The 16,169-nt window shown below is 42.6% G+C and overlaps 1 protein-coding gene across 3 annotated transcripts in view; it reads left to right on the top strand.

The window, feature by feature from the left end:
* Positions 1 to 15,672, top strand: part of TWSG1 (twisted gastrulation BMP signaling modulator 1) — a 20,185-nt gene extending 4,513 nt beyond the window's left edge. For 2 of the 3 annotated variants that reach the window (XM_081163927.1, XM_081163926.1), the window contains exons 2-5: positions 3,770 to 3,930; positions 8,297 to 8,396; positions 11,542 to 11,808; positions 12,942 to 15,672. In XM_081163927.1, the coding sequence (XP_081020053.1) occupies positions 3,811 to 3,930; positions 8,297 to 8,396; positions 11,542 to 11,808; positions 12,942 to 13,123 (669 nt within the window). In that variant the 5' untranslated portion in view covers positions 3,770 to 3,810 and the 3' untranslated portion in view covers positions 13,124 to 15,672. Of the gene's footprint in view, positions 1 to 459; positions 575 to 3,769; positions 3,931 to 8,296; positions 8,397 to 11,541; positions 11,809 to 12,941 lie in introns of those variants that run through there. The other variant, XM_081163925.1, reaches the window with a different exon arrangement.
* The last annotated feature ends 497 nt before the right edge of the window (positions 15,673 to 16,169 follow it).

Genomic DNA, 16,169 nt, shown 5'->3' on the forward strand with positions numbered 1-16,169 from the left:
GCCGAAAGCACCAGCCTGAAGATGACGAGTGAGACCTCGTCGAAACGTCGCCTAGACACCCCAACTCTTACACGGGAAGACACCCGAAGACACCAAAACCTACATATATATGTATATGTATATATAACACAAAGCAACTTGTTGCTTTATCATTTCTTTTCAATATATATATGTATGTGTATATTAATATATATACATATGTGTGTGTGTGTGTATATGTGTGTGTGTGTGTGTGTGTGTGTGTGTGTGTGTGTATGTATATATGTATATATATAAAAAACACAAAGCGACTTGTTGCTTTATCCTTACAGCATTCCCTCGTTGCCTTTCGCCGAACGGCTGTCTTAAGACGCTGATGTTACACTTTGCAAAATGCAGCGAGCTAAAGTTACTTTGCAAAAGGCAACAAGCTGATATTATTTTGCCAAATGCAGCGAGCTGCGGTTATTTTGCAGTGCATTAGATTGTTGTAAGATGTACATTTTTTGTTTCTTCAGCTTGTCAACCGGCTTGAGTATTGTACGACAGAAAGACGGTATTCAAATTAAAAATGATGATGATGAAAGCACGATAGGTATTTGCAAAATGCAACCTTGATGCCGTTTTTCTTGATGTGAGCATGCAGCTCTATATATATATATATAAAAAGAAGGGGAAAGGGTGCAAGTCAAGATAACATTATTTTGTAAAATGCAATATTTATATTGGTTGCGTTTTGCAAAACAACATTGTCCCAACACAGTTTCTTTTCTGTGTATGGGTCTCTTTTTCCTTTTCTCCTTCTCCCTCCTCGTCTGTCCCTGCTGTGAAGGTACCAACTGCTTTGCTTAGCCTCCTTGGCTCCTTCAACAAACTTCTCTCTCCCCCCCCCCACCCGCACACACCGGTGCTGGTTTTATTTTTATTTTTATTTCCTCCTCCCAAACCCGCTCCAGCAAACCACGCCAGAGGTGAGGAGCTGTTTTCGTCTTTTTTTGGCTCGGGTTTGTGTCTCTTGGCCCAACACATTTGCTTTTTTTCTTAGTTCTTCCCTCCCTTGGAAGTCCAGTGTTTTGTTTTTAAGGAAAAAGTTTTAGGATCCTCGAAAAGTTTCCTTTTGCCAATCGTCATCTCAAGGGGCTTAAAAGGGGGGGGGTTGAAATTTGGCTTGGCTTTTTAAAAATTATTTTTATTGGATTTTCAAGAAAAAAAATAGGTAAGTGGAATAAGTTATCTTTGAATGAAGTAGGCTGATACAGTTGCATTGTACTATTCTATTGCCTTCGCCCTGCAGAAAAATGGAACTTTTAAGAACATTGTAAGCTCCTTTTAACAACTTTAGCTGGCTCAGAGTTGCTAGCATGTGAGTGGCAAAAAGGATCCTTTTATTATGGGTGAATGAGTGTGAAGGTAATTTCTGAGCAGCTTCCAGATGCCCTCTGAAATGTGTCTGGGTGGGTAAAAAAAAGCACCTACTTTTGAGTAACATACCTCTCTGTTTTATGGAACTAAGAAACATAGGTTCAAGCAGGTGTTATGGATTAATTTTCAGCATCCCCGCCCCTCCCCAAATAGCAATTTTTTACTGGTTTTTATGCCTCGAAGTTTTTAGGGCCAGAGTGCCTTTCAGGAGAGAAAGGTCCATGGCCATCTGCAGCAGCGTGCCTGAAGCCAACGCTATAAACAGGTTTCTCCAAATTCAGCACAGTCTTGCCAGGTTGCTGTTAGCTAAGATTATCAGGCCATTTTCAGGTGCACCTTTCTAAAATCTAGAAAGCTGGCAACAGAAAATGTGTGATGGAGGGTGGAAGTACACTGTTAGCAGTCTGTGCAAGTGATATTCCTCCAGTAAGCATCCCGTAGCCATCGCTGAGGGCCAGAAAGCTGCTCTTAGGTGCTTATAACCAAAAGGGTGACATAAAGGACATTCCACGTTTCCTTAGCTTGCTCCAAACCCATCCTGGTTTTGACTAATCAACCTTTGTCAGCTTCAGGCATGTGGAAGAAGCTCCCTGGCTAGGGAGCCAGTTTCTGGAAATGATGTAAGGACCCCTCCAGATTTCCTTTTTTTATTGCACATGCATGATGATTCGTGCTCATGATGCTATTGGGGCAGTCATACAATATCTCACTTTATTTTCCCCCCTTTAAATTTTTTTTATTGGTTTTTCAAAATGTTAAACATTTTCACTTTAACCCTTTCTAAACATTAAAATAAAAGTTTCTTTCAACCCTTCAGACCTCCTTCCCTTCCTCCATGGGTTCTATATCCAAAGAAATTATATTCTTTTTTTCTTTTTGGGCATCTATCTGTTGTATATCCATAATTACTAAAGTTCATTTCACATTACAAGTGTCATTGTATCCCTGCCAACGATTTTACAGTGTTTACAGTGGTCTCTTAAGTATATTAAAAATTTACTCCAGTCTTTTGAAAATACTTGATCTTCCTGGTTTCTGATCTTTCCCATCAGTCTCGCCATCTCTGTGTACTCCGTCATCTTGGTCTGCCATTCTTTTCTGGTGGATACTTCTCCCTCCTTCCATCTCTGGGCTAGAAGCATTCTTGTTGCGTTGTTGCAAACATGAAAAGTCTTTTGTCTTCTCTTTGTATCTCTTCATCTATTATACCTAACAGAAAAGCTTCTGGTTTTTTAACAAAAGGTTTCTTAAACATTTTCTTTAACTCACTATATATCGTTTCCCATGAAGCTTTTACCACTCCGCAAGACCACCACATATGGTAGAAGGTACCCTCTTTCCCTTTACATTTCCAACACAGATTTGAACTAGTTTTGTACATTTTCACAATTTTACTCAGTGTTAGATACCAACGGTACATCATTTTCATATAGTTTTCCTTCAACAAACAGCACGCATTAAATTTTAGATCCTCTTTCCATAACTTTTCCCATGATGAAAATTGGATATTATATCCAAAATCTCTTGCCCAGTGAATCATCACTGCCTTAACTTCTTCATCTTTTGGATACCATTCTAAAAGTAATTTGTACATTCACATTATTTTCCAACAGATCTATTTCAGACCTCAACCTCTGTGTATCAAAACCTTTTTTCTTATCTACTTTAAAGACATTGTTTAATTGATGGTACTGTAACCAATCTGTTAATAACTATGTCTTCAAATGTTTTCAATTTTAGTTGGCCTTCTGCTTCTGTTAACAAATCTTTGAGTGGACACTTACAATATCCCACTTTCAATACTGTTCGCGCATGCAAACATTTTGCAGTGGTCACCTCATTTTCAGTCCGTGCCTATCCTCTGATTTCCTGCTGAACTTCTGTAACTTTTTGTACCAATTACAATGCTGCTTGCCATTCATAAACATGTGGCACTCATCTTGTTCTTTATTCAAAAGCCTTGTTTTGTAAATGTATACATCTAGACACCCAGTGTTGAGAAACAGTTTGGGGTTGTGTTGAAACACGTTCTCATTATTTTTAAATTGGAGGCAGTAATCTTTGCATCAGCTAGAACTTTCCCCTCCTGCTTTTTAGCCACAACTCATTTATTTCAGGTCCTGTCCTTTCTCACTAAACCTTGATTAGAATTCAAAGTGTGAAGCTTTCTTTTTCAAAAAGTTTGAAGTCTATAGAAAAGTGGTCTAGGATTATTCAAGAACGGCTTTTGACACATGCTGGACTGAGTCTGGAAAACCCACAGAGAAAACAAAAAACTTTTTTAGGAGCATGTGGTAAGGATGAAAGAGACCTGATTTCTGCTTCTGTAAATGTAGGTGCTTCAATTGCTGCCTTTTTTATATTTCAGTGCTGTCTGAAAGTTCCAGAAATCTCCCACTTTCAAGAAAGATGAGGTTGTGGTACTGCTCAGCGGCGGCACTTACTAGTCTGCTGTTCTTCTGGATCCCATCCTCAATGTGCTGCAACAAGGCTCTCTGTGCAAGCGATGTCAGCAAGTGTTTAATACAGGTAGGAGATAATACAGTTTTTGTCGAAAATGGGTAGGAAAGTACAGGATGGCTGTTAACAGCATGAATGTATGTGATGAATAAGTAATCCTGAAATAAGAAGCAAAATAAAAATGAAATTTGTGTCGGCATGAACGGGAGTTTTGTCTCTACCTTTCTTCCAAATGTTCATTTGTCTTAGAACAAATAAAAAATCAGCTTTACAGTGGATAATATTGTGGAGTCAAACTGATTGATTAGATGAATTGCCACTCTAACATGCATTTTGTGCCTTTAATCTATTTTCTCTTCCCCGTAGTATGAGCTTATTTGGGGAATGAATGCAAAACCTTACCTTCTTTTCTCATAATAGGGTATAGCCAATCCCCAACCTACTCAGAGTAGACATATTGAAATCGATGAACCTAAGTTAACCATAGTCCAGTAGCACCTTAGAGACCAACTAAATTTGTTCTGGGTATAAAGCTTATACCTAGAACAAGCTTAGTTGGCCTCTGAGGTGCTACTGAACTCTTTTTTGACTGCGTCAGACCAACACGGCTTCCTACCTGAATCTAAGTTGACCGTGTCCGTTGTAGGACAAGCATTAGCTATAGCCCTTGAACAATATACAATGTAGGCTTTGGCAGATTTAGCTTTCTGAGATAAATGTTAAATATCTGTAGGAGACTGAATGTGCTGTGGTGAGAATAATGAAATAATGATGAATTGAAACTGCAGTAATGAAATTACTGTTTACCATAACAGCCAGGTTGTCAGAAGTTGCAATTTCAGAATAGTAATGCACTAATTGAATATGCTGGGTGGTATTCAGTGCTAATCCTAGTCAGAGTAGATCAGGGGTGGCCAACTCCCAAGAAACTATGATCTACTCACAGAGTTAAAAACTGGCAGTGATCAACCCCCTGTTTTGGGGGTCAAATTTGTTGAGGTATTTTTTGGGAGGAAGAAAGCCCAGTTTTTTAGGCGTTCAGGGCAAATACGTTGAGCTTTTCTTACGGGAGACAAACTTGTTGAGCTTCTTTGAGGGAGCCAGTGATCTACCGCAGGCGTCCGGTGATCTACCGGTAGGTCACGATCTACCTGTTGGACGTGCCTGGAGTAGACCCATCGGAGTTAATGCAGATCACTAATTTAGGTTCATTATTTTCAGTGGGTCTGCTAAGTTGAATACAGCCCAGTGGAAAATTATAGGATGGGCTAGCCACGGTGACTGGTGCTCTGCCAACTTCCTGACTGGATTACCGTAATGCACTCTTTGTGGAGCTGCCCTTGAGGACTGTTTGGAATATACAATTACTCGAGACCACAGTGGCCGAAATGTTAACCTGTGCAGCCAGAATCAAGTAACACCCCTTCTGAAATGTTGGCAGCGGCTCCCTCTGGACAGAATGCAAAGTGTTGGTGTTGACCTACAAATCCCTAAATGACTTGGGGGCCCAAATACCTGAATTAGTGCCTCACCCTGCATCAGCCTTGCTGCTCTTAGACCTGGAGGGGAGGGAAGGCCCTTTTCATCATCACCCAGCCAGGAGTAGTGCATTATGTGGTGAAAACAGGACGGGGCCTTTTCCATGGCAGGGCTATGGGGTGCCTTCTCCCTTGCTTTTGTCATTTGGGTGCCAAGTAAAAATTCAACTTCCCCAGCCTTTGGGAACCGGACCATAGGGCGCACCCAGTTTTTAGGGGGGGAAATCAAGAAAAAAAATATTCCCCCCCCCCGCCCCAAAGAGCAGCGTACAGGCTGCACACAACCTCTCCCTGCCAGAGGGGTTGCGCGCAGCTATGGAACAAGCCAAGGCAGCGAGCGGGATGGATCCCGCTCGCTGTTTTGGCTTCCCCTTTAGCCCCGTGCAGCCTCTCCTTGCCGGAGGGGTTGCACGCGGCTATGGCACAAGCCTGCATTCGCTCCATAGGACGCACACACATTTCCCCTCAATTTTTGGAGGGGAAAAACTGCGTCCAATAGAGCGAAAAATACGGCAATAGGAATTTATTCTCTGCTGCAAGTGGGAGAACTGAGGTCGTGGCACCCTGAGCACAGGCTGATTTCCCCCCCTGTTTTAATCACTGAACTGAATTGGTTTCATTGCAGTGTCGTTTTTATTGTTATGAAGGACAGGCTAAACATTTGCTTATAAAAATAAAGTTCAGCAACTGCTGGTGTGTGGGAATCACAGTTCCTAGAAATCAATGATGACCCAACATAGTTAAACAGGAGTGTTTCCTTAAAACACGATGGAATTCTGTTTCTTTCGCAAAGGGTAATCTCAGAATAATCCTTCAAGTTACCGTGTGAGTTACCTTGAGGGCAGTCTGCTCTGAATCTTGTTTGTATGCGCAAGCTTAGAGAAGAGTGACTCACAAGAAGGACTTGCTAATTAAAGGGTTGGCTACACCCACCACCCTATTTTTAAAAATGTGTATTTAACTAGAGCAATATTAAACATACCATGCAAAACCTCTGATTACTTTGAATTGAACCCAGGGGTAATCTAGTCCCAACTCTTTGCAATGCAGGAAATGCTTATATGCTAGGTTGTCTTTATATAATTATTATTTTTTTAAAAAAATGAGATGAGGCAAGTGCTAAAGTTTTTGATATGATAATCAGCTAATTCAGAAGATACCGAGACATTGTGTAAAGTGAAGGCGAGGTCATATTCAGCGCTTAGAGTGCAAAAACCTTAGTTAAGCCAATTTTAGTTATGCTGAATCCATGTCTCTGATTCTTTGTATATTTCTGCTGGTGGGAAATGCTTCTCCTATTATGTAAAACACAATGTGTAAAATAGCCATGGTAACTGTTGTTGGCATACATCAGTCTCGAGAGGCAGTGGAGTACCATAATAATGTACTTTTAATTTTGAAACTTGACACACTTCAACATTGCTGCTTGTGTTGCTAGCTATGTTTGATGGGTCATGCCTGGGTCCCTTTGAAACTCATGGAACATTCATATCTGATTTAAGAGGAACGGATATGACCAACTTTTTGTAGGTTGAAGATTCCATGTATAATGAAAGCAGGTCCCTGAACTCAAGATGCGGGAAGAAGATTAAGCAAGATTCATTGCTCTGAATTCTTTCACTCGGTGAAGTAGAAGAGGCTGCGTTCATTATACTGCCTTTTCCAGAATGTGGGAAGGATGATCTGCATAAATATTTATTTTATCAGCTCTGTAACAGATGTGAATGAGATCAACAGTTTCTTGTCTTGAGACATGTTTCATTTGTGTTGTGGCCCTGGATGAGTCTTTTAAATATCCTGTTAGTCATTTCTTCTTCCCTGAGAACTTTGGCTTTAATAAAGTTCTTGGCAGTCTGCATGTTAACCCATAGATAGTTGTATGTCAGGCTTCCTCAACCTCGGCCCTCCAGATGTTTTTGGCCTACAACTCCCATGATCCCTAGCTAGCAGGACCAGTGGTCAGGGATGATGGGAACTGTAGTCTCAAAAACATCTGGAGGGCCGAGGTTGAGGAAGCCTGGTTTATGTGTATCACAGTGAGCTAGCAGGGGGGAAAACTAGAGCTATGCAATATAGCTTGCGTACATCCTACTTTATTTTAAACAATATATATATACTTCCACTGGTGAGAATTTCATTAAATAATACATGGTAATTTTGCATAGCAGAAGTTAACTGTGCTTCCAAATGGCAGTGGAGTCAAAAAGATGATTTCTGTTATCTGCACAGTACATAGCAAATGTGCGATTAAATACAGCCCCTCTTAAATAATGGTTTGTGTGGCTGTTTTTGCAATTGTATATGGATAAGGAGAGCCAGTGTGGTGTAGTGGTTAAGAGCGGTGGACTCGTAATCTGGGGAACCGGGTTCGCGTCTCCGCTCCTCCACCTGCAGCTGCTGGGTGACCTTGGGCCAGTCACACTTCTTTGAAGTCTCTCAGCCCCACTCACCTCACAGAGTGTTTGTTGTGGGGGAGGAAGGGAAAGGAGATTGTTAGCCACTTTGAGACTCCTGAAGGGGAGTGAAAGGCAGGATATCAAATCCAAACTCTTCTTCTTCTTCTCTTCCTCCTCCTCTCCAGGCTGGTGCTTTATTGCAGGTGTATTTTGCAACATATTTTTGACACAATAATGCCTTGGTGGTGGATTTATTCTGTTCTATGATTCCCCCCCCCCCCGCTGCCCCCCCAGCCAATGTTACCACATTATTGCTGTCTGGAGAGTCTATAGTGCAACAAAAGTGGGGGGGAGACAACAAAGCAGAATATTTGTTTCCTATGTACGTTCCTAACAAAGCTTCCTATGTATGTTCCTAAGTGTGGTAGTTGTGGGGGAAGGCATTTGTCTCCCGTGGTATTTTATGCACAGAAATATCTAACTGGTGTGTTGTGTTTCCAGGAGCTGTGTCAATGCCGGCCTGTTGAAGGGAACTGTTCCTGTTGCAAGGAGTGCATGTTGTGTCTGGGCACACTGTGGGACGAGTGCTGTGACTGCGTTGGTAAGTTCATTCGTTCTTTATCACCTAATACGGCCTTGGCTGCTTCAGATATATATACTCATGCCCACTGCTTTGGATCTGTGGCTTTTAAGAGCCATGTCAATACAATGGAGCAGAGCATACACAGACTCCAGGGCTTTAGGGCAGTGGGTTCCCAATTGGTGGTCTACGGGACCCTCTAGAGGACTGAGGAGTGGCTCCAACGCCTCCTCTGGTAGATCTGGGCGTTCTCCATCAAGCCTCTGCCTGGAGGGGCCTCCTCAAGCGGATCCCCAGCATTGGATTCAGGGAACCCTGCCTGCTACTCAGGGTCCTTGCCGTTTGAGATGTCTGGTTCATCATGCCTGGTGCCATGTCAGGGCTAGCCATGACACTCACTGGAAAAGGAAAGGGACCCCTGACCATTAGGTCCAGTCGTGACCGACTCTGGGGTTGTGGTGCTCATCTTGCTTTATTGGCCGAGGGAGCCAGCGTACAGCTTCCAGGTCATGTAGCCAGCATGAATAAGCCGCTTCTGGCGAACCAGAGCAGCGCACGAAAACTCTGTTTACCTTCCCGCCGGAGTGGTACCTATTTATCTACTTGCACTGTGCTTTCGAACTGCTAGGTTGGCAGGAGCAGGGATCGAGCAACGGGAGCTCACCCCGTCGTGGGGATTCGAACCGCCGACCTTCTGATCGGCAAGTTCTAGGCTCCGTGGTTTAACCCACAGCGCCACCCGCATCCCTAGGGTATACCCATGAGCTAGATTTACAGTCATACCTCGGGTTGCAGATGCTTCAGGTTGCGTTTTTTCGGGTTACGGATTCGCCGAAACCCAGAAGTACTGGAATGGGTTAGTTCTGGGTTTTGGCGATTGCGCATGTGCAAAAGTGCCAAGTCGCGCATGTGCAGAAGCACCAAATTGCAACCCGCACGTTCTCAACCTGAGCATCCACTGTATTAGGGAAGGAGAAACAGCTTTGCACTTCTGTGTCTATGGTCCAGTTCGTATGTTGGAAGAGCAATATAGTTGCTGCTGCCCTATGAGCTGAATCATGCAGTATTCCAGTAGCTTCCCCAAACAGGAACCACAGGACTGAGGTGCATGACGTCGCTCTTCCCCACATCAAGGGTGATTTGTTCCATAGAAGGGAGGGGGCAGCAGTGGTGTGTCAAAGAACTTGGTTGTTCATCCATCCTGTGTTCCACTTCACAAGCATACAGGGGAGATTAATTTCGCTGAACCACACTGTTTTGGTAATTCATGAATTGAGCCCCCTGCTAGAGCCTTCCCTGCCCCACTGATTAAGTTTCCTTATGGCCGATGTTTCAGAGCCTTGTGGCTTATTTATGCAGTATTTCAGGCTGCTGTATGCCAAACGGAGATGATGTTGATTTTTACCATATTTGTATCTGACAGTCTGTTCTCCTGACCGCTGACCCAAATCCCGAATTTACACAGCCGATGGTTATTTTGGCTAAATAGTCTGTTTTTCATGCTGTCTCCTGGGATGAGGGGGGAGGGGGGTGTCATGTGCAGAAGCTAATGATTCCCTGCATCTCCTCCACCTTGGGCTGGCCATCATTCAGCGCACCCCAGGGGGCAACGGCGCACTGGTTGAAAACGACTGGTGTAAAATAGTGGGGGGCCTGCAGAATAAATGGATTGTGAGGCTATTTTTGTAGTTTAGCAGTCAAATACAACAAAACAATTCTTCAGAATTTAGTTTCTACATCCTGTTACAGTCATACCTCGGGTTACAGATGCTTCAGGTTGTGTTTTTTCGGGTTACGGACCGCTGAAACCTGGAAGTACTGGAACGGCTTACTTCCGGGTTTCGGCAGTTGCATAGAAGCGCTAAATTGCAATCTGTGCATGCGCAGATGCACCGCTGCAGGTTGCGAACGTGCATCCCGCACAGATCACGTTCGCAACCCAAGTGTCCACTGTACTTTTAAACTGTGTGTATGAGAGAGCGCGCACACACACGTTGTGTTTGGGAAAGTAATCCGTATGCTATTATTACCCTAAAGTAAGATGCTGGTGAGTTCGTACAGATGTGTTTTTCAAAGTGCATTAAATGAGGAAAGTGATACTTTCAATAGAGCTTTCATTCATGTGGCATGGAGTATATTTAGCTATGCCGTGAAATGGAAGCAGTGTCTCATGTGTCATTGACTATGTGCTTATGTCACACCTTTGGCTAGTGAAGTTGCTTCTGTAATTCTGGCAAGAGATTAAACTCCTTGGTAAACAAAATTGCATTCTTGAATTGTGATCAAAGAAGCTTTGCACAAATTTTATACTTTCCCAAGAAAAGGTGATTTGTAATTTCATCCTGTGTCACAAGGAGACAAAAAAGGCTTTGGTGTCTGTGAGACAGAATAAGAAACTTGAGGTTCATAGTGTGTCCTCCCTCACCCCAATAAAAGCTGCCTACCCTTTTCCACCAAGCTTAAATGGAAGGTGATGTCTTGGTATTTTTTGCTACTTAAAGCACATTGCAGTAATCCAGCCTTAAGGTTACTAGTGCATGTACTACTACAGTGTTGAAGTTATCCTGATCCAGAGGTGCTGTTGGATGGAAGCTGGTAAAAGGCACCTTGTCTAATGGAAAAGCTTTATCCTGGAATAGCTCCGAGCTATGTGCTTGCTCCAATAAAGGGATTAGCCATGCTACAGACTCAAGCATCACCCAAAATAAGTACAGTGATACCTCGGGTTACATACGCTTCAGGTTACAGACGCTTCAGGTTACAGACTCCGCTAACCCAGAAATTTTGCCTCGGGTTAAGAACTTTGCTTCAGGATGAGAACAGAAATCGTGCTCTGGCGGCGCGGCGGCAGCTGGAGGCCCCATTAACTAAAGTGGTGCTTCAGGTTAAGAGCAGTTTCGGGTTAAGAACAGACCTCCGGAACAAATTAAGTACTTAACCCGAGGTACCACTGTACCTGGAAGGTGAAAGGGGCAAGACGGAACTATTTATGTAAACTGTCTTGAGGGCTTTTCTACACTGTAAAGCGGTGTATGGTATGAAATAAATAAATAAGCTTCAGGTCTTACCAGCGCTCCCCACTCATGATTTGAAGTTGAACATTTCGCCTTTCCAAAAAAGGCTGCTTCTTATAGGTGCCTTTTCTTTTTATTTTGCTCACCTCCAGGTATGTGCAACCCTCGCAATTATAGCGACACACCTCCCACGTCCAAGAGCACCGTCGAGGAACTGCACGGGCCGATCCCCTCTCTTTTCCGAGCGCTTACAGAAGGGGACACCCAGCTGCACTGGAATATTGTCTCGTTCCCCGTCGCGGAAGAGCTGTCCCACCACGAGAACCTGGTCTCCATTTTAGAGTCGGTGAACCACCCCCAGCACCAGAACGTCTCCGTTTCAAGCAACAACGTCCACACGCCGTTCTCCAGCGACAAAGGTAAGCGGGTCGCTGCGCAAAGACTGAGCTCCTAGAATCGGGGTTGAGTTGGTTCGTTTGGAAAAGAGAGGAAGGAAGAATGATTTGTTAGCTGCTGTTTTAAAGTACAGGCAAGCGTTGTCACAGTTCCAAAGTGTGGGGCTATGACTGGTCCACAGAATATGGTGAATCACTGCCTACATTTGAATCCCATGGCGATATGTTGCGTCTGCAACCAATGGGTCTTTCGAACTAATTTTTAATATTTGGTCTTGTGTTTACTTTCTCTGCTGTATCGCAGCCCAAGGTCTCCAGAGGAAGGGGGGGGGGGAGATAAATTGATAAGAGCAGGCATCTCCAAACTCGGCCTTCCAGATATTTTGGGACTACAACTCCCATCATCCCTAGCTAACAGGACCAGTGGTCAGGGATGGTGGGAATTGTAGTCCAAAAACATCTGGAGGGCCGAGTTTGGGGGTGCCTGGATAAGAGTGTGCAGAGCAGGAGACAAAGATTATACCGATTTTGCTACTGCAATAATTCCACACGGGACATACCGTATTTTCGCTTTATAAGACACACTTTTCCCCTCCTAAAAAGTAAGGGGAAATGTGTGTGCGTCTTCTGGAGCGAATGCAGGCGGGAGGCTCTGCTCAGCACTCCCTTCAAAGAGCTGCGTGGAGCGTGTGTGCGGCTCTTGGGGGCTTTTCCCTGAGGAGGGCTGCCCTTCTCCCTCCTCGGGGACAAGCACCCAAGAGCCACACACACGCTCCGCACGCTCTTTAAAGGGAGTGCGGCTCTCGGGGGAGCCCTAGCCATTCGCAGCCTCTTTCGGGCTGGAGATGAAGGCTCCCCTTGCCTGGGAGAGGCTGCGCGCCGCTATCCCTTATGGGATTCAGAATAATTTTTTTCTTGTTTTCCTCTTCCAAAAACTTGGTGCGTCTTATGGTCTGGTGCGTCTTATAGAGCGAAAATACGGGACTTTATTTTAACCGTTATTTCAAAACTGACAGGTGTGTTTGGATCAAGGGGAAAGCTGTTCCATTCACCCTGAATTAAGCTGGAAATTAAGTTACTGGTTCCATTGTCTGAAAGACTGGCAGCTTGAGCTTTGTTCAGCAAACTAAAGTGCCTTTCTCGCTCTCTTCGTTTAGAAGCCACGTGCACGGTGGTTTACTTCGATGACTGCATGTCGGTGCATCAGTGCAAGAGCTCCTGCGAATCTATGGGAGCATCAAAATACCGATGGTTTCACAACGCCTGCTGCGAATGTATTGGACCAGAGTGTATAGACTATGGCAGTAAAACTGTAAGATGCACAAATTGTATGTTCTGAAGCCAGAAGCTGAATCTTCTTCTTTTTTCATAGACACCAAAGTTATTTTTTTATTGCTAAAGATTCAGCTTGGGAGGATTGCTTGAGAATGGAATAGTTGAAACGCAGAGATGTACAAAATCTTAAAACCTGTAATTCCAACCCCACTCCCTTTAAATAAGGTAATAATACAGTGTTAACTAGCAAATGTGTGTTTTCTTAAAATATTAACCAGGCTTATTAGAGTTTTCTTTGATTTGGATATGCCAACTTATGTACAGGATCGTCTCGTTGAGGAGGGGAGCATGAAACTTCACAGAAATTGCAACTAGATCCAGAAATCTATAAACTCTGGAATTTCCCCAAACTTTCAGATTTGGACTGGCGTGTAGCTTGATGCAGCGCGACACACAGATTTCTATCATGATAGGTATTTTTGAAAGTAGGATGGCAATTACACGAAAGTCTCCATCCATCACCATTTGCTTAAAAGAAGGAAAGAATCAATATTTTTTAGATCAAAAAATGTGTCCTCTTCTTTGTTTCTTGCTCTAGTTCAAAAAAAGAGAACATCTATCAATTGAAAATTAAAATATAAATCGTAGTGAACTCAGAAATAACTGATATGTAAGCAGCAAGGAAGAGATTTGGTTGAAATGCAGTTGTGTCAGGATCTTTTGCTATTTTTCTTTATTATGTACAAATCTTACTGAGGCTCAATAAAGTATATTTTTAAAAGCCAGCTAATTCTATTTTTATAAAATTTATATACTTGACACTTTGTGTTTCGCCCTCTTTTCTACTGTAGCTTTTAATAATATACTGTTTAGGGTTAACGAGTTCGCCGAGTCACCATTGGCAATCCTTACACTGAAACGGTAGATTCTTAGACTCACAGAATTGTAGAGTTGGAAGAGGGGCCCCATGAGTCATCTAGTCTAACCCCCTGCAATGCTCTTTCACACGCAGGCATTTTGTACATGATCCTAGGAAACACAAATAGGTTGCACAGGGGGAGAATGCTTCCATTATCCAGTAGCGTTTTACCAAGAAAATGGTTGGTTCTCTTAATTTTGAGCCAACAATCAGCAATATGCAGAGTTGGCATCCGTCAAGACAGCAGAAGATTTCTTGATTTTTAAATTACTTTCGTACCAATCCAACCCACCCTGCTACTTGTTGCCTTAAGAATTTGGGACTGACCCACTGACTAGAATTGGTTGGGTTCTGTCTCAGGAGACAATGGAGGAGTGCGCCTTTGGGGGTGAAATCAGACCACTGGAGAGTTACAGCGCCTGCTGTGGCTGTAGAGACCGATACAGGAGAGCCATGTTTTGTTGCAGCTGGGGAAGATAGAGACGTCCGGTTGTGCTGCTGCAGATGCACCAGCCCGTTTCTTCTCTTCTCTCCCAGCCGTCATTCCTCCTCTGGTCACACAACCTGACTGTCTCCAGCCACTGTTACCCAAAGAGTTCTGGGAACTGTAGTTTTTGAGGGATGTATACACACAATGCATTTAAAACACTTCCCCCAAAGAATCCTGGAAACTAGTTTTCTCCCTACAGAACTACAATTCCCAGCCCCCTTAACAAACTATAGCTCCCAGAAATATTTTTTTGTGGTGGACGTGTGTGCTTTCCATGTATGGTGTGAGCACAACCTCGGTCTTGCCCTTATCGTTTTTAAACCAATCGTGATTCTTTCTGTTGCATGTCTGTAAATCCTGAGACTTATGTGAAAGGCAATTTATAAATCAACAAAAATTACACCACCGCTTCCTTGAAAGAAGAATCTCTTCTGTCTTGGAATGTTTCCTATTCTGCAATAAATGATCTTGCAGATCAATAACGAGTTGGATTTAACCTATTCATTTTTCTTCTATTGGATAGATATCTTTGGCAAAACTATGCATACCATGTGCTCAGTTGACCTACTAAAGCTTAGAATTCTCTTTTCTGGCTGATGGTAGTGACCATAGACATTAATAGAATAATAACCCTACATCTAATAGCCCTCTTTCCTTGGGGAAAATGGAACTCTTAGTTAAGCCTTCCCTCTTTTAGTTGCTGCTGTATTTAATGTGAAGCCACACTTTGAAAAGTGGAAAACATAAATGCATTGTAAAACTTGGTACTGTCCAATTCGTTGATGAGGAAACTTATGCAAATTGGATAATGAAAGCTAATTCAATAGCTTTGAAGGTACAGAAAATTTTTGACTTAAGAACATTCTACCTGTAAAACACTGTTACCTTAATGAAGTCAGGATTTTCTGCGTATGAATCTGTTGCAGTGGATTCACAGGATTATCCTAATTGTATAAAGACTTTGAAGAGGAAATACTAGATTGGAGGGTAGTTTTATGTTTTGGTGATAGACATTTTCAAACCTTGAAATATTTCCTATTATGGACGGTCCAGTTGATCTGTAATATTGTCATTTATAATACTGTCTAGGAAACACCCTGCTGTGAGCTCTGTGTACATACAGTGAAATGATTTATATCAGTATTAAATGCATTTTCTTATATTTACCTGTTTCACTTGGTATTTTAATAAACAACACTGTTTAGCTGTGTGGTTTTCTTTAATTGTGTTCTCATAAGTAACTGCAAGTTCAGACTAATTAGTGGTTTGGCCACAGGAAAAGAATTAGATGACCCAGTTTCACAACCGACCTGGTGGGAAAACTTGAATTTTGCAAATTTCTTCAGTGAGGGTCTTACAATTTTTTTTAATTTTTTTGGGGGGGGGGAATGTAAGGAATTCAAATTTGCTATTATCTTTGTGATTGGACAACATTCAGCTTGTAAAATGTACGTTTGCTAACGAAGCAGATAAACTGCTTTCGGAAAGTCAAATAATTTTAATTTAATTACCTTCTGAAAATGCCGGGTAATGCTAAATATTATTATTATTAATAATAATAATAATAAATATAACAGCAAGTACTTGACAATTATTTTAATTGTTTCTATGCAATTTTACACACATTTTATTTACCAATCAAAACTACCGTATTTTGCGCCCCATAAGACGCTCCGGCCCATAAGACGCACCTAGTTTTTT

This window comes from Podarcis bocagei (assembly GCF_964188305.1).
Source record: "Podarcis bocagei genome assembly, chromosome: 12".
Classification (NCBI taxonomy): domain Eukaryota; kingdom Metazoa; phylum Chordata; class Lepidosauria; order Squamata; family Lacertidae; genus Podarcis; species Podarcis bocagei.